This window comes from Anomaloglossus baeobatrachus, chromosome 5 (genome assembly GCF_048569485.1).
Source record: "Anomaloglossus baeobatrachus isolate aAnoBae1 chromosome 5, aAnoBae1.hap1, whole genome shotgun sequence".
Lineage (NCBI taxonomy): Eukaryota > Metazoa > Chordata > Amphibia > Anura > Aromobatidae > Anomaloglossus > Anomaloglossus baeobatrachus.
Genome location: NC_134357.1, coordinates 54,811,990 through 54,829,159, shown reverse-complemented (window position 1 = coordinate 54,829,159; position 17,170 = coordinate 54,811,990). Strand labels below are relative to the sequence as shown.

The 17,170-nt window shown below is 47.1% G+C and overlaps 1 protein-coding gene across 1 annotated transcript in view; it reads left to right on the top strand.

Annotated features, from left to right (window-relative positions):
- LOC142313279 (disintegrin and metalloproteinase domain-containing protein 9-like) overlaps positions 1-17,170 on the top strand; it is a 100,111-nt gene that overhangs the window by 49,792 nt on the left and 33,149 nt on the right. The window contains exons 8-9 of the mRNA XM_075352272.1: positions 6,475-6,546; positions 11,256-11,422. Of these exons, the coding sequence (XP_075208387.1) occupies positions 6,475-6,546; positions 11,256-11,422 (239 nt within the window). The remainder of the gene's footprint in view (positions 1-6,474; positions 6,547-11,255; positions 11,423-17,170) is intronic.

Genomic DNA, 17,170 nt, shown 5'->3' with positions numbered 1-17,170 from the left:
ATAAAAATCTGATTGGTGAAAGGACTGACTGCCGGGATCTCCAATGATGGGGTGAATACGGGTCGTATCATGTCCCCTCTTGATTTCTGGAACTGAGCCAAAATATACAGTGCCTTGAAAAAGTATTCATATCCCATATGTATTTCATTGCGATTTTATTTGATAATATTTAATTAGCAAATATTTGTGAAGTGTGAAGGAAATGGTACATGGTTTTCTAAATATTTTAAAAATATGAATCTGAAATTTGTGTGTAATTTCATCTCAGTATGACTACAGCTGTTCTGTGAAGGCCTCAGAGGTTTATATGAAAACATTAGCAATCAAACAGTATCGTATAAACCAAGGAACAAACCAGACAGGTCAAGGATAAAGTTGTGGAGAAAAGTAAAGCAGGGTTAGGTTATAAAAAAAAATAGCTCATAGTTTGGAACATCTAAAGGCCGCTTTACACACTGTGATCTCGCTAGCGAGATCGCTAGCGAGCGTACCCGCCACCATCGTTTGTGTGACATGGGCAAATCGCTGCCCGTGGCGCACAATATCGTTAGGCCCCGTCACACGTACTTATGTTCCCTGCGACGTCGCTGTGGCCGGCGAACCGCCTCCTTTCTAAGAGGGCGGTTCGTACGACATCACCGCGCCGTCACACAGCAGGCGGCCAATAGAAGCGGAGGGGCGGAGAGCAGCCGAAGGAAAGACACGCCCACCTCGTTGCCGGAGGACGCAGGTAAGCTGTTGTTTGTCGTTCCTGGGGTGTCACAAGTAGCGATGTGTGCTGCCGCAGGAACAACGAACAACCTGCGTGCAAAAGCAGCAACGATAATCGGGAATAGAGCAGCGTGTCAACGATGAACGATAAGGTGAGTATATTTGATCGTTAGCGGTCGTTCATACGTTTCACACGCAACGACGTCGCTAACGAGGTGCGTCACGAATTCCGTGACCCCAACAACATCTCGTTAGCGATGTTGCAGCATGTAAAGCGGCCTTAAGAGAGCACTGATGAATCGACTACTAGATATGCCCAAAATGTCTTTTTCTGGTGAAGTTGTGAGGCAAAGTAAAGCAGGGTTAGGTTATAAAGAAATAGCCCAAGCTCTGAATATCTAATCTAATGGAGCACTGTTCAGTCAACTTCTAGATATACCCACAAAATGTCTTTTTTTGGTAAAGTTGTGGAACAAAGTAAAGCAGGGTTAGGTTATAAAGAAGTAGCCCAAGTTCTGAACATCTAACAGAGCACTGTTCAATAGATTTCTAGATGTCTAAAATGTCATTTTCTGGTAAAGTTGTGAGGCAAAGTAAAGCAGGGTTAGGTTATAAAGAAATAGCCCAAGCTCTGAACATCTAATGAAGCATTGTTCAATCAACTTTTAGATATGCCCAAAATATTTTTTCCAGTAAAGTTGTGGAGCAAAGTAAAGCAGGGTTAGGTTACAAAGAAAAAGCCCACATTCTAAACATCTAATGGAGAATTGTTCAATCGACTTTTAGATATGCCCAAAATGTCTATGTCTTGTAAGGTTGCGGAGCAAAGTAAAGCAGGGTTAGGGTATAAAGAAATAGCCCAAGCTCTGAACATCTAATGAAGCACTGTTCAATCAACTTTTTGATATGCCGAAAATATTTTTTCCAGTAAAGTTGTGGAGCAAAGTAAAGCAGGGTTAGGTTATAAAGAAAAAGCCTAAGTTCTAAACATCTAATGGAGAATTGTTCAATCGACTTTTAGATATGCCCAAAATGTCTATTGCTTGTAAGGTTGTGGAGCAAAGTAAAGCAGGGTTAGGTTATAAAGAAATAGCCCAAGATCTGAACATCTAACAGAGCACTGTTCAATAGAATTCTAGATATGCCTAAAATGTCATTTTCTGAAAAAGTTGTGGAGCAAAGTAAAGCAGGGTTGGGTTATAAAGAAATAGCCTAAGCTCTGAACATCTAACGGAGAACTGTTCAATCGACTTCTAGATATGCCTAAAATGTCTATTTCTGGTTAAATTGTGGAGCGAAATAAAGCAGGTTAAGTTATAAAGAAATAGCCCAAGCTCTGAACATCTAATGAAGCACTGTTCAATCAACTTTTAGATATGCCCAAAATGTTTTTTTCCAGTAAAGTTGTGGTGCACAGAAAAAGCAGGGTTAGGTTATAAAAACATAGCCCAAGTGCTGAACATCTAACAGATCACTGTTCAATCGACTTCTAGATATGAAATTGCCCATAGATCTGAAAATCTAATGGAGCACTGTTCAATCAACTTCTAGATATCGACAAGGTGTCTTTTACTGGTTAAGTTGTAAAGCAAAGTAAAGCAGGGTTAGGTTAAAAAGAAATAGCCCAAGTTCTGAACATCTAACGGAGCACTGTTCAGAGCACTGTTGAATCGATTCAGTTCTAGGTATGCCCAAAATGTCTTTGTCTGGAAAATGAGTTTTAAAAGAGAGTTTGTCATCCCAAACTGACAGAATAAACTAAGCATATCACCTTATAAAACATAAGGAACCGTGGATAACAGTTAAAGGCAACAACTCAAAAATTACTATATTCATAAATGAAAGAGTCTTTAGATTTACCAAAGTATGAAAATACCCAAGAGACACCGTAATTCAAATGTATAAACATTTTTATTTTTATAATTATAAATGCATAGGGTATACATAAACAATGATCAAGAGGAAAACCAGAGTGAGTAAGTGATAGAGGGGAAGAAACCCCACGTGGCCCAGGGAGGGATGTCAGATCTCACAAAGGATCTGCACTGGTGTTTGGATAAGCAAATAAGTATCCACATGCAAGTGCAAAAGATTGATAGCAAGGAGAGACCCGATGTCTAATGCATAGCCAAACAAGTGGAAGAGCTTACCTAGCTGGCAGATCACCAATTTACCCTGGTATACACGTGGGGACCGGCGTCCCAACACGTGTTTCGCCTGAAGTGCTTCGTCGGGGGACAGATAAAATAGGTGCACAGTAAGGGGTTTATAAAGGACCCTAATTGTCACAGTGCCGCCTCTACAGCGGCGCGTCATGGTGTGATTCACCGCTACGGATCGCGCCGTGGCTCAGCGTCAGCAACGAAGGCCGGATGGAAGAAGAACTTCCGGTGACGTCACCAGCTCTTCCGGTTCTTCGCTGCTAAGGACGCCACCACAGACGCGATCAGAGGGGCGGGTACCACACCAGCGAAACGTCAGATGTACCTCCCATTTGGAAAGTGGCAGGTACAGCTCAGTCAGTCCCGTCAGACACAGTGCGGTTTAGAATATAGATATGCCATAATCGCCTACATGTTATTAGGGCAGGAGATAAGTATCTGCATTGCCAGCTTTGTAAATGAGGACGGGAGGGATTTAGATTGATGAAGGATAAGATATTTAGAAGAGAGAGGAGCAGACGTCTGCAAAGAATATATAATAGAAATATAGACATAAATAGTAACATGACAATGTCAACATAAATATACAAATATGCAATCGCTGTCTGGTTCCTCCATAAATCCAGAGCTTTTAGAGCTCATTGATAAGGCATAGTTGCCACATAAGCCTCCATTCCTTCAAGACGGGCCTGAACCGGGAGCAGGATGGCAAAAAAGTGACAAAGGGTCCATTTGAACTAAACAATATAAAAACACACTGTTAAAAGAGTCGTACTAGGGTAGCCAAAAATACAGCATGAACATACGTATTACTACATAAGGGACAGCTCAATATATCTAGATCCACATAGTGGATCGTCCACTACCTAGACATATATACCATAGATGGATTAAAATCCATCCTGAAATAGTTCCAGAATGGGAATCATTATAAGGCACAAAACGTTTAGAGCAAAAAGATGGAAAAAAAGGAAAACTAGAGGAACGGAGGGGATGAGTTACCTAATTTGAGTTCTAGGTCTGCCTTAGACCGCATGAACAGTCTTAAAACTATGCTCAATAGAAAGACAAGATTATGGTGGAACGTAGCTTTCATGAAAAGATACTTAGATAGGGGATTGGTCCCTAGGGGATTGAGGGTCAGAGTTTTCCCCTCTTTTGTTGTCTCTGATGAGACTGTTAAAACGAAGTGGGAGGAAGCCGCGTTTAATTGCTCCAGGACTTTCATGCAGCTCCTGATCGAGCTGAATGAGAAGTCCATTAGTGACCTAGAGATTGAAATTGCGGATGCTCAGGCCCACCTGAACTCTGAACTTACCCCTGATGAATTGTCTAAATACAATGACTCACTTGATAAGGAGTTCTCTAAATGGGAAAAAGAGATTCTTAACACCAAGGCCAAAAAATATCAGCGAGATGTTACAGACTATAAAAATGGCCAGGTTTTTCGTTGGCGGGGTACTCCTTATCCTAAGAAAAAACACCATGCCTCATCTATGTCGATTTCAGCCTCATCCATGTCCTCACTGGATGAGGATCTCACATCTGACAATACCAGGAACGTAAGACCCAACACGAGAGCAACTAATGCTCGAAATAAACAGACCATGGCCTTGGGTGGTGGACGGGTGGCTCCTCCTCCAGCTCAGAGGAAAAGGGGTGAAGGACATATGGAGGTAATTAATCTATCCAAACATATCCTCACCCCTATGCAGACTAAGGTATTGAAGCTGGGGTTGTCCTTTGTGCCCCAAACTAACTTCAATCTCTTTTCAGGTAGTGGACGATCCACTATGTGGATCTAGATATATTGAGCTGTCCCTTATGTAGTAATACGTATGTTCATGCTGTATTTTTGGCTACCCTAGTATGACTCTTTTAACAGTGTGTTTTTATATTGTTTAGTTCAAATGGACCCTTTGTCACTTTTTTGCCATCCTGCTCCCGGTTCAGGCCCGTCTTGAAGGAATGGAGGCTTATGTGGCAACTATGCCTTATCAATGAGCTCTAAAAGCTCTGGATTTATGGAGGAACCAGACAGCGATTGCATATTTGTATATTTATGTTGACATTGTCATGTGACTATTTATGTCTATATTTCTATTATATATTCTTTGCAGACGTCTGCTCCTCTCTCTTCTAAATATCTTATCCTTCATCAATCTAAATCCCTCCCGTCCTCATTTACAAAGCTGGCAATGCAGATACTTATCTCCTGCCCTAATAACATGTAGGCGATTATGGCATATCTATATTCTAAACCGCACTGTGTCTGACGGGACTGACTGAGCTGTACCTGCCACTTTCCAAATGGGAGGTACATCTGACGTTTCGCTGGTGTGGTACCCGCCCCTCTGATCGCGTCTGTGGTGGCGTCCTTAGCAGCGAAGAACCGGAAGAGCTGGTGACGTCACCGGAAGTTCTTCTTCCATCCGGCCTTCGCTGCTGACGCTGAGCCACGGCGCGATCCGTAGCGGTGAATCACACCATGACGCGCTGCTGTAGAGGCGGCACTGTGACAATTAGGGTCCTTTATAAACCCCTTACTGTGCACCTATTTTATCTGTCCCCCGACGAAGCACTTCAGGCGAAATACGTGTTGGGACGCCGGTCCCCACGTGTATACCAGGGTAAATTGGTGATCTGCCAGCTAGGTAAGCTCTTCCACTTGTTTGGCTATGCATTAGACATCGGGTCTCTCCTTGCTAGCAATCTTTTGCACTTGCATGTGGATACTTATTTGCTTATCCAAACACCAGTGCAGATCCTTTGTGAGATCTGACATCCCTCCCTGGGCCACGTGGGGTTTCTTCCCCTCTATCACTTACTCACTCTGGTTTTCCTCTTGATCATTGTTTATGTATACCCTATGCATTTATAATTCTAAAAATAAAAATGTTTATACATTTGAATTACGGTGTCTCTTGGGTATTTTCATACTTTGGTAAATCTAAAGACTCTTTCATTTATGAATATAAGCATATCACCATGTAGGGGATATATCTGGGGATGATTGAATACCTTAATATCCGGCAAATACGTTTCTGCTATTCGACTATTCGTGAATATTCGACACCCAATGTAAGTCTAATTGAAACCAGAATAATTTCACGTTGGACCCAACGGTGAACTGTGGTGACTGGGGAAACATCAGAAACAGTACGGGCGCAGTCTCTCTCGTGGATTACGCCGGACCTGGAGGCTGGAAAACGAGCGCCAGGGAGTCAGAAATGAAACTGAAAGTATCGGAGTGGATGTAGTTTTATCCGTTGGATACCGAATGGTGCAAATAGCCTGTTATCCGTCGGATACCGAATAGTGGCGAATACATTCGCTCTACCCTAGCTATAACCCTTGGTTTCGCCTCTGTTCTAAGGAAACTGAAATATCATCAGACATGCTAATTAGGCTGCTTGGTGCACCCTGGGTGTGGCCTAGAGACTCATTGCACTGGTTTGGCATGTCCCTGCCTCTCTCACTGGTGATTGATAGCACTGGCTTACCTGAGCTTTCTCTGCAGACAGTGCTCGCTCCGGGCAAGTGTCATTTCCATAGGTTGGGCACTTTTCATGTTCCTTTGTAAAACTTTGTCTTTTTACAGTACCAAGCTGATAATTCTAACCTCACGGCGGTGGAGGTGGAGACCATGCAACTGGTGAACATTGTGGATAGGGTACGTTCTTCTAACACCACCTTTATGTTTGCCAATGAGTATGTGTTATATACCAATATTAAGAAATGCCCTTGTGTGCATCCTTTACTGTATATCCATAGTAACATTAAAAAGTAATCATCATTTTAGTTCTTTTTTCCTTCATTAATCCATAGTACCCATGAAAATAAAAAACTTTGAAATATATCTTTATCAGACAAATTTGCTTTGTTCTCCTCCTGGACTGGTCATGTTTTCTTAACCCTTTCACAACGACAGGGCCAATTTCCGTTTTTTTTTTGTTTTTTTTTTTAGGTTTTGTTTTTTTCCTCCCCGTCTTTCCAGAGCCATAAGTTTATTATTTTTCTATCCACATGCACGTATGAGCCCTTGCTTTTTTGCGGGACGTGTTGTACTTTTGAATGACACCATTCATTTTACCGTATATTGTACAGGAAAACAAGGATAAAAAATCCAAATGGGGTGAAATTGTGAAGAATAAAACCCCACAATTCTGACATTTTGGGGGGGGGGGGAATTGTTTTTGTGGTAAAAATGGCCTTGTAATCTGTTTCTCATCAACAGTACAATTACGATGATACCACACATGTCCAGCTTTTTTCATGATTATTTTAGAGGTGAAAATATTATTATTATTTATTATTATAGCGCCATTTATTCCATGGCGCTTTACAAGTGAAAGAAGGTATACGTACAACAATCAGTAACAGTACAAAACAGACTGGTATAGGAGGAGAGAGGACCCTGCCCGCGAGGGCTCACAGTCTACAGGGAATGGGTGATGGTACAATAGGTGAGGACAGAGCTGGTTGCGCAGTGGTGTACTGGACTGAGGGCTATTGTAGGTTGTAGGCTTGTTGTAAGAGGTGGGTCTTGAGGTTCCTCTTGAAGCTTTCCACGGTAGGGGAGAGTCTGATATGCTGAGGTAGAGTGTTTCAGAGTTTGGGGGAGGCACGGGAGAAATCTTGTATGCGATTGTGGGAAGAGGAGATAAGAGAGGAGCAGAGAAGGAGATCTTGTGAGGATCTGAGGTTGCGTGCGGGTAGGTACCGGGAGACTAGGTCACAGATGTAGGGGGGAGACAGGTTGTGCATGGCTTTGTATGTCATGGTTAATGTTTTGAACTGGAGTCGTTAGGCGATGGGAAGCCAGTGAAGGGATTGGCAGAGTGGTGAGGCTGGGGAATAGCAAGGGGAGAGGTGGATTAAGCGGGCCGCAGAGTTTAGGATAGATTGGAGGGGTGCAAGAGTATTGGAAGGGAGGCCAATATCAGAAGTTTGCAAAAACAAATTTGGCGAGGGGTTGTGCTGCCATTTTTCAAGACCCGTGACATTTTCATTTTTCGGTTGCTGTCTTATTTTTTACACGACAACATTTTTATTGATACTATTTTGAGATAGATATAACGTTTTGATCTTTTGTTCCAGCCTTTTTTGTGATATTGCAGTGACCAAGAAACGTAAATTTTGGTGTTTTTGAGTTTTTTGGGTTTACAGCGTTTATCAATTAGGTTAACTATTTTTAGAATTTGATAGGTCGGACTTTTCTGGACATGGTGATATCCTTTATGTGTATTTTTTTATCTTTATTTTTAATGGGGCAATTTTGAACTTTTTACATTTTTTTTGATTTTTTTGTAAACTTTTTTTTTATTTTTTACTGTTCTCAATTGTCCCCTTAGGGGACTTGAAGATGCAATCATTTGATCACTTCTGCTATATACAGCAATGCTACAGCATTGCTGTATACAGTGTGTCCACCCATATCCCATCCACCGCCAGTAACTTGAGAACGGCGGCAGCTATAGGCATAGAAGTAGTGTCAAGGTATAGTATAGTAGCCATGCGCTATGCAATGAAACCACCTATAGCGCCACCTGATGGAAAACAACGGAGTTAGCATTTTTATCTCAAAAACAGAACGAGATAGAGAAAAAAAGTGAATTACAAAGTTGTAGGGCATCATCAATTCAATATGAATCGACACCTTGCATACAGAAATGCTATGATTAGAACATGTAAACCTCACAAGGCTGCGGACGTGAAGCGATACCTCATGGAGACCTTCCTACAAGTCATTGGGTATGGTGGCTGCATGGAGTGGCCTCCACACTCACCTGACCTGACCCCATTGGACTTCTTTCTGTGAGGTCACATCAAACAGCAGTTGTATGCGACCCCTCCACCATGAAGTATCGCTTCACGTCCGCAGCCTTGTGAGTTTTACACATTCTAATCATAGCATTTCTGTATGCAAGGTGTTGATTCATATTGAATTGATGATGCCCCCCAACTTTGTAATTCACTATTTTTCTGTATCTCATTCTGCTTTCGAGATAAAAATGCTAACTCTGTTGTTTTCCACCAGGTGGCGCTATAGGTGGTTTCATTGCGTAGCGCATGGCTACTTTACTATACCTAGACACCACTTCTATTCCTATAGCTGCCGCCGTTCTCAAGTTAATGGCGATGGGCAGGATATGGGTGGACACACCGTATAGCAGGAATCACAGTCTCCTTTGAAGCCCGAACAGGCAGGTTTCAAAGGAGTGTGTAATGACAATCATGGAGGCCTTCAGCAGACCACAAAATGTCAGAACAACCCATCGGAAACCCAGGATCACGTCACAGACACGCCGATGGCTGGTTGAAATGGCGCTCCACATGCTGCTGCATGTTAAATCCCTCTGTCAGAGTGGGACAATTGGATTTAACAGGTTAATGATTGCGGGCAGAGGCAGGTCCTGGCTGTAATACACACCATGGAGCCCGTTCCATACACTTCTAACTTGCACCATATATGTACAACGGATATCATGAAAAGGTTAAAATTCTCAATTCAGGGGTAAAATCTATCTTCAGTGAATGGAAACTTTCCCATAACTGAGATAGGTGATGACAGTTGGTGCTCATAAAGCTCTATAGAGAACTGCAATTGTCATTTCAGGAGAACCTGCAGCAGAATGTCAGTATCGGCCTCTAGCTCCTCCCTCCTTCCCTCTTCATAGAATTTTAAAAGCACCAACTGTCATCTCCTATCTCAATAATATGAAAATCTGACTTCAATGAATACAGATTTTATCCAAGAATTTAGAATGAAAGATCCAGTCTGGGAGGAGAAAGAAGCAGATTTCCCTGATAAGATATATTACAAAGTTTCTTATTTTCATGTGTACAATTGATTTATAAAATAAAAATTAACATGACGGTTACTCTTTAAGATGGTTTGGTGACCATCTACCAAATAATTCTTCAGACTGTTTGCAATCTGGCCACACAAGAATATTAATTTCTTATTATATTCGGGGAGACTGTTTGCATACATACAGTATTCGACTATGCTTTTCCAGGTAGTCTAGGTAGAGGCGGCCATACCCATGGGTCAGACTAGGGCCCAAGAGGTGAGGGGGGCCTCCTACCACCTTCAAAAACACAAGCAGAGGGGGAAGGGGTGGATTCTTATGAGCTACTATGTGACTATGCTTTTCCAGACAGTCTACGCAAAAGCACACATAGCAATCGGTCAGACTGGAGCCCAAGAGGTGAGGGGCCCACTACCACCTCTAAAGACACAAGTGGGGGAGAGGAGAGGTGCATTATTATGAGCTATTGGACTGCAAAGGTTCCATACATTATTTGACTATGCTTTTCCAGACAGTCTAGACAGAGGCGGACATAGCAATGGGTCAAACTGGGGCCCAAGAGGTGAGGGGCCCACTACCACTTCCAAAGACACAAGCAGAGGGGGGAGGTGTGCATTATTATGAGCTATTGGACTGCAAAGGGTCCATACATTATTTGACTATGCTTTTTCACATAGTCTAGGCAGAGGCGGACATACTAATGGATCAAACTGGGGCCCAAGAGGTTAGGGGCCCACTACCACCTCCAAAGTCACAGGAAGAGGGAGGAGGGGTGCATTATTATGAGCTATTGGACTGCAAAAGGTCCATACATTATTATTTGACTATGCTTTTTCACACAGTCTAGGCAGAGGTGGACATACCAATGGGTCAAACTGGGGCCCAAGAGGTGAGGGGCCCACTATCACCTCCAAAGACATAGGCAGAGGGAGGAGGGGTGCATTATTATGAGCTGTTGGACTGCAAAAGGTCCATACATTATTTGACTATGCTTTTCCAGACAGTCTAGGCACAGGCTAACATACCAATGGGTCAATCTGGGGCCCAAGAGGTGAGGGGCCCACTACCACCTCCAAAGACATAGGCAGAGAGGGAGGGGTGCATTATTTTGAGCTAATGAACTGCAAAGGGTCCATATATTATTTGATTATGCTTTCCAGATAGTCTAGGCAAAGGTGGGCATACCAATGGATCAAACTGGGGCCTAAGAGGTGAGGGGCCCAATACCACCTCCAAAGACACAAGCAAAGGGGGGAGGGGTGCATTATTATGAGCTATTGGACTACAAAGGGTCCATACATTATTTGACTATGCTTTTCCAGACAGTCTAGGCAGAGGTAGACATAACAATGGGTCAGACTGGAGCCCAAGGGGTGAGAGGGTCCTCTACAACCTCCACAGAAACAAGAGGGGATGGAGGGGTGCATTATGATGAACTAATGGACTGCAAATAGTCTACAGTATACTGTTGTAGCCCAGGGGCCGTCAACACGTACTAGCCAAACGAACCTTCTTAAGATGAAGCCTGACTACTCTAACTATCTCATTGTGTTCTCTATGTTCTCAGATGTTTAGTCCCATAAATATTCGAATAGCCCTGACTAATCTGATTACATGGTCATCCGGCAACCTCATTGATGTAAATACAGGAAGTGCTGGAGACGTTCTCGGAAGATTTTCACAGTGGAGGAGCAAAGCTAATGTTAAGAGATGTGACATCTACCATCTGCTCATGTGAGTGATACGTGGCATAATGCCGTTATCTGGTCATCACAACAGTAACTTTACTTCTAAGCCAAGAGCTCAATCATTTATGTCTATTCTTGCCTATGCACAAAAATTTTTTATTAACTTCTTAAAAGCAAATTAAACAGTGTTCTAGTTTTCATACATTGTTGTAGAGTCTCTGTAAGTCCTTTTTGTAGCTCAACATTCTGCAAAAGAGTTACAAATCTTTCAGACCTCCTGTTCCTGGTTCTGATGGTGTCACGATCGTCTCCCTGCGTGTAGAGACCAGTGACAGCCTTTTGACTGAAGCCTCTCATCTACCACTCTTCATTTTAATGGGTTTCATTTATCATGGCACTGCAGTGGTTAAGTGCCAGTTTTGCTATTGCAGTGTTTCCAAAAGCAGTTCCTTGCTGAGTGATCAGCTGCACTCACTTTGCAGTCATGCCCTTCAGCTTTAAATAGTGGTGCATCCCAGCAATACCTGCTGAAGATACAAAAGTCATTTGTGTCCTGGCCGCCTTTGAGGAAGGTTCTGCAAGTCAAGTTCCTGTGCTCAGACTATATCCTTTTGGTTGTTATTTTTCCCGCTGTTTGTCTTTATTTCATTGGGGTATTGTTAGTGCAGCGGTGAGATCTAGTGAACCCCACCAGCCCCTCACTAGTCAGGGTTACTATAGGGCATTGCTAGAGTCCCAGGTTCCTGTTTGGCGACAGTTGCGGAGACTGTATAGGGAGTGATGAAGAGAGAGAAGGGACAGTTGCAGGTGAGGTTAAAAGGTGCCCACCTACCCCTTTCACTAGTTCCACAGCATCCCAATGTTTTTGTGTCCCCGGTGCCCCACTTTTTCTTGTGTTTTTTTGTTGTGCTTCAGATGCACGTAGGTCTGAATGCACCTCGCCATGCTTGCTACACCCGGCGAGTGTGACAGATTGCTCTTGCTCTTCCCTTCTCTCAGTGTTAGAGATAGAAGAAAGGAGGGGGAGAGGCCTGTACATAGATCGAGAAGAAAAAGTAGTTTTAGTCTCTGGGAAAGCAGGGAAAACTGCACATGAAGAGAAAATATTTGCAGGATAGAAGCTGTGCTGATATACGACCTAATAAAGATAGCAGCACTGGACACCTTTAGCCTTCACATCCAGCCTGTATTACAGGGTGAGACAGTCCTAAATCTAAAATGTGAATCAGGCTAAATATTACATTTCAGGGGGCCTGAATTTGAAAAAAAGGATGTAAATTGAAACTCAGTGGAATTTTATAAACTAAAAGTAACCACTAATATAGGTAAAAATTATTTGTTCTATGTCAAAGGTATCCATAGTCTTTAGTAGGTTGTCTGAGACTCCAAAATGGTGCACAACAGTTAGTAAAATCCGTACTCACTTGGTCAGACCTCCATGACTCCTTGGCTTTGGATGGTTCCAACTGGTCTTTTTATGTTCTGGACCCACGGTGATTATTTGCCGTATATACATGTGCCGCCCCCGTGCTAGCAGCCGGCGCTGCTCGGATCCGGATCTACAGTGCGGCTCGAGAGGTCCTCCGGACCCGGGGGTCGTGCGGACACTCCGAATGAAAAGGGGACATATTGGTAAGGGATTGTTTGTAAAATGGCTGTGACGCCACCCACGGAGTGTGGTGAGGTGTAGCACCACCGCTGCCGTTGCGGGGCTCCCGGGGACGTTGGGCTGACCACTAGATGTTAACCCCTCCGTGGGTAGGGGTGGATGTCCCGGGGCCCAGTGTCTCTGTGCCGAGGATGATGATTGCAGGGGCCGGCGCACCCGGCCAGGCCGGGGTTGTACTCACGGTAGAAATAAAGCACACAAGTCCTGTGGTAAACGAACGGGATGGTGGTCGGCTGCCGCAGACGGGTGTATCTGATCCCACACCTGGGATGATAATCAAAGCCTTTCTCCTCTGCACTCTGTGTTGTGTAGATGGAACTTCCGGGTATGAAACACGGGAGTCCGCTCCCGGTCCTTTGATTGGGAGCCATGCCCATCTGACGCTGACCCTTGGGATCTATGTGTCACGGGCGGAGGAGGGGACGCTGCGCCCTCCCACTGCTCCTCTAGAGGGGCGGGGTTTTGGCCTTCGCGCCTCCACTACTCGAGGAGACGCTCGAGCGGGAATTTTTCGCGACCAAGATGGCGGCTTCTCCAATTTTTCGGCCGGACACCTCCGGCGGTAACAAGGCGCACCTCTACCAGATGGCAGAGTGGTAAGATCCTGTTTGTGACGCCAAGTTGTCGCGGGCGGAGGAGGGGACGCTGCGCTCTCCCACTGCTCGGGTCTGGCTGCTGCTGCCGCTGCTCGGTGGTGGCTCGAGCGGTGGGCCGGATCCCGGGGACTCGAGCGGCGCTCCTCGCCCGTGAGTGAAAAGGGTGGGGATTGATTGTGGGGATTGGATATTGTCCGTGACGCCACCCATGGTTGTGGTGATATTGGTGACACCACCGCTGCTCTGGACGGGGATCCCGGGAGCGATGACTGGGAGCAGCCTGGATGTTAGTTCTCCCCACCGTGGGTAGGGTGTTGGTTGTCCCGGGGCCCGGTGATGGGGTAGGAATGGATGGCAGGCGGGTTACAGGGCCTGGCGAGGTGCAGGGTCGCGGGGGCAGCACTGTGCCGCACGGCACGGTGGTACTCACTCAGCCAATGATGAGGACACAGTTCTCAGTAAAACACACCCTGGATGGACGGGTCCCACAGACGGCTGCCGTGTTTCTCCTCCCGGCAGGTTGATGGTGACTGCCTTTCCCTGCACCTGTGTAACGTGTACGGTTCCAATGGGTTCCCACCGGTAACCCGCTCCCCAGCTTGGATGGGTGCTGAAGGAGCCCCTTTTGCCCGCAGGCTCTGGCCCTGGGAACTTTAGCTTTGGCGGTGACTGTGTTTCCCTCTCTCGGTTGGACTGTTGCCTTCTGACGGGACTTGGCTGCTGGGAAACCCAGGAGGTTCCCTTCGCTAACGGATTTGGCAAATTCACGGCGACTCCTAGCCTTGCCGGGATCCGTAAGCCCCTGCCGGATGGTGCTGGCTTCTCTTTGCGTACCGGTCCGGTACCGCCAGGCCACCGCCCGTCCACGGTCCTTACGGTTAGCTCCAATAGGCCACTCCTGCAGACGGTCACCACCGTCTGCCAACCTTGCTGATCCGTCCAGGCCACACACCCGGACCAACTTCAGGCTTCTCTACTGCCACTCCACTCCTCTCTCACCTCTACTCTCTCTTACTTTTCCCGCCTCCAGGACTGTGAACTCCTCGGTGGTCGGGGCCAACCGCCTGGCCCACCCCCTGGTGTGGACATCAGCCCCTGGAGGAAGGCAACAAGGGTTTTTGTCTGACTTCGGTGTGCCTGACCGGGAGTGTGGGTTGTGTAGGTGTTGTGCTTGTGATGTCCTGGCTTGTCCAGGGCGCCACATTCCCCCTTAGTAAAATGCAGACCGTCCGCGGGCTGCCCGTCCATCACCGGTTTTATTTTCACAAACTGGAAATGATAAACGGTAAACATATTACAAGTATAATAACATCTTCCCACATCGGGAGGTACTCTTACTTAAACGTTGCAAAATGGTTACAGCTTCCGCTCTCTCCCACCCAAGTAACCTGGCCCTGATGCTGCCCCTAAGCAAACAGGCAGCACCCCTTGACCCCAGTCCAGCACAAGTTACCCGAGCGGGTTCTCTCCTTTTCAGGGGACCCACGTCCATGGGGAACCCCTGAAACCCCCGGAGGATCGCCACCGGTTGCGGTAGTGGCGGGCCTGGGCCATCACTTCCCTCCAGGCCCATCCTCCAAATCAGCCTCTCCGGAGGCGGTTACGGTAAAGCCTTAAAACATATTTTTATTTACAGACCACAAGTTCGTGGTTGCCCTGCCAGTTCTCGGGCTTGTCTGTAGTAGTTCCTACGCATTTGTTTCAAGGGGTCCCAACGGGGACTAGTTGCCGGCAACGACCGGTGCTAATCAAGGCTTCAAATCAGGTGAACTTCGGTTGATCACTCACTTCTTATCATTCTTTTAAAACTTTTAAACGGTACACTGGTGGTCCAACGGGGGACAATTGCAACGGGACTCCGCTGCCATCACTCTGATTCTTCGGCATCGGCCTCATCCTCCGCCACCAGCATATCAAACATGCAGTGACAGGCCTGCTGTGAAAGGGGTGCCCGGTATCCGTTTCCACCATTGCACGGGGTGTAATAAACCGCTGGTTCTCCCACGTAGCGGAGACGCTCACTTGCCGCCTCACTTTCAGGGGTGGGCTCAGCACCGGAGCTGGAGTCACTGGAGTCACTATCACTTATCTCTGCGTCAGGCGGGTTGCCGCCAGCTGCTGCAGCCTCCTGGCTTCCAGTATCCAGCACATCAGATTCTTCCGCGGTAGCGTGGGGCAGTAGGTCAAGTTGGTTAATGCTGAGGCGCCCCAGGAATAATGGTAGGGATGATACGAGGGCCGAGACAGGGTCGGGCCCCCCAGCCGCAGTGGCCGGTCCTGGTAGGGCATGGGGATGTGGGCTACCCATCGGCTTCGTCACATCTGCTCCCTTCCCATACATTGGGGAAGTTGCAACCAGCATTTCCACTTCACTGGTCCACTGCTCCATCATGAGGTATATCTGACTTTGCTGGAGTCGGTGGAACTCAATCACTCGGGCCTTCATCCATGCCACGGTCCCGGACTCGGGGTCTGGCGCAATCGGTGCCGGGACTTCTGGCACATTTTCCTTAAGGGGCCGCGGTCCCAGCGGCTCCCACAGGAGCGGTTCAGGGGGGTCCTGAGCATCTGCAGCCGGCTGGTCCGCCGGGGCGGGTTGGCAGGGTATCGCTACCGGTTGGACAGGGAGCGGGCCTAGTGGCGGGGCGGCAGCAGCTAACACGGGTAGCGGGGAGAGAGGCAGGGTGAGCGGGTGCAGGCCGGGCTCCTCAGCCGCAGTGGCCGATCCCTCGGGAATACAGGGGCGTGGGTCTCTTACCCGCTCTTCCAAATCCTCTTCTACCTCGCGCCTCCGCATAGCAGCCACCACGTCCGCCATGTCGGTCTCCCACTCCTCCAGGAGGAGCTGCATGTGGGCTTGCAGACAGTTACTTAGCGGGGCGGTCCGGTCTCTCAGCCACATCGCCGTGACGGGTGCGGGAGCGTCATCGTTGGTAGTCGGACTGTACATCTTGGCAATGAGGTCTTCCAGGAACCCAGTATCGCCGCAGAGTCCTGGCGTCTTTGCTTTTATAGCCGCGGGCTACATGCGGCCAGACGCCATCAGTCCCCCTTAGTCTCTTTCCGGCCCCTCCTCTAGAGGGGCGGGGTTTTGGCCTTCGCGCCTCCACTACTCGAGGAGACGCTCGAGCGGGAATTTTTCGCGACCAAGATGGCGGCTTCTCCAATTTTTCGGCCGGACAACTCCGGCGGTAACAAGGCGCACCTCTACCAGACGGCAGAGTGGTAAGATCCTGTTTGTGACGCCAAGTTGTCGCGGGCGGAGGAGGGGACGCTGCACTCTCCCACTGCTCGGGTCCGGCTGCTGCTGCCGCTGCTCGGTGGTGGCTCGAGCGGTGGGCCGGATCCCGGGGACTCGAGCGGCGCTCCTCGCCCGTGAGTGAAAAGGGTGGGGATTGATTGTGGGGATTGGATATTGTCCATGACGCCACCCACGGTTGTGGTGATATTGGTGACACCACCGCTGCTCTGGACGGGGATCCCGGGAGCGATGACTAGGAGCAGCCTGGATGTTAGTTCTCCCCTCCAT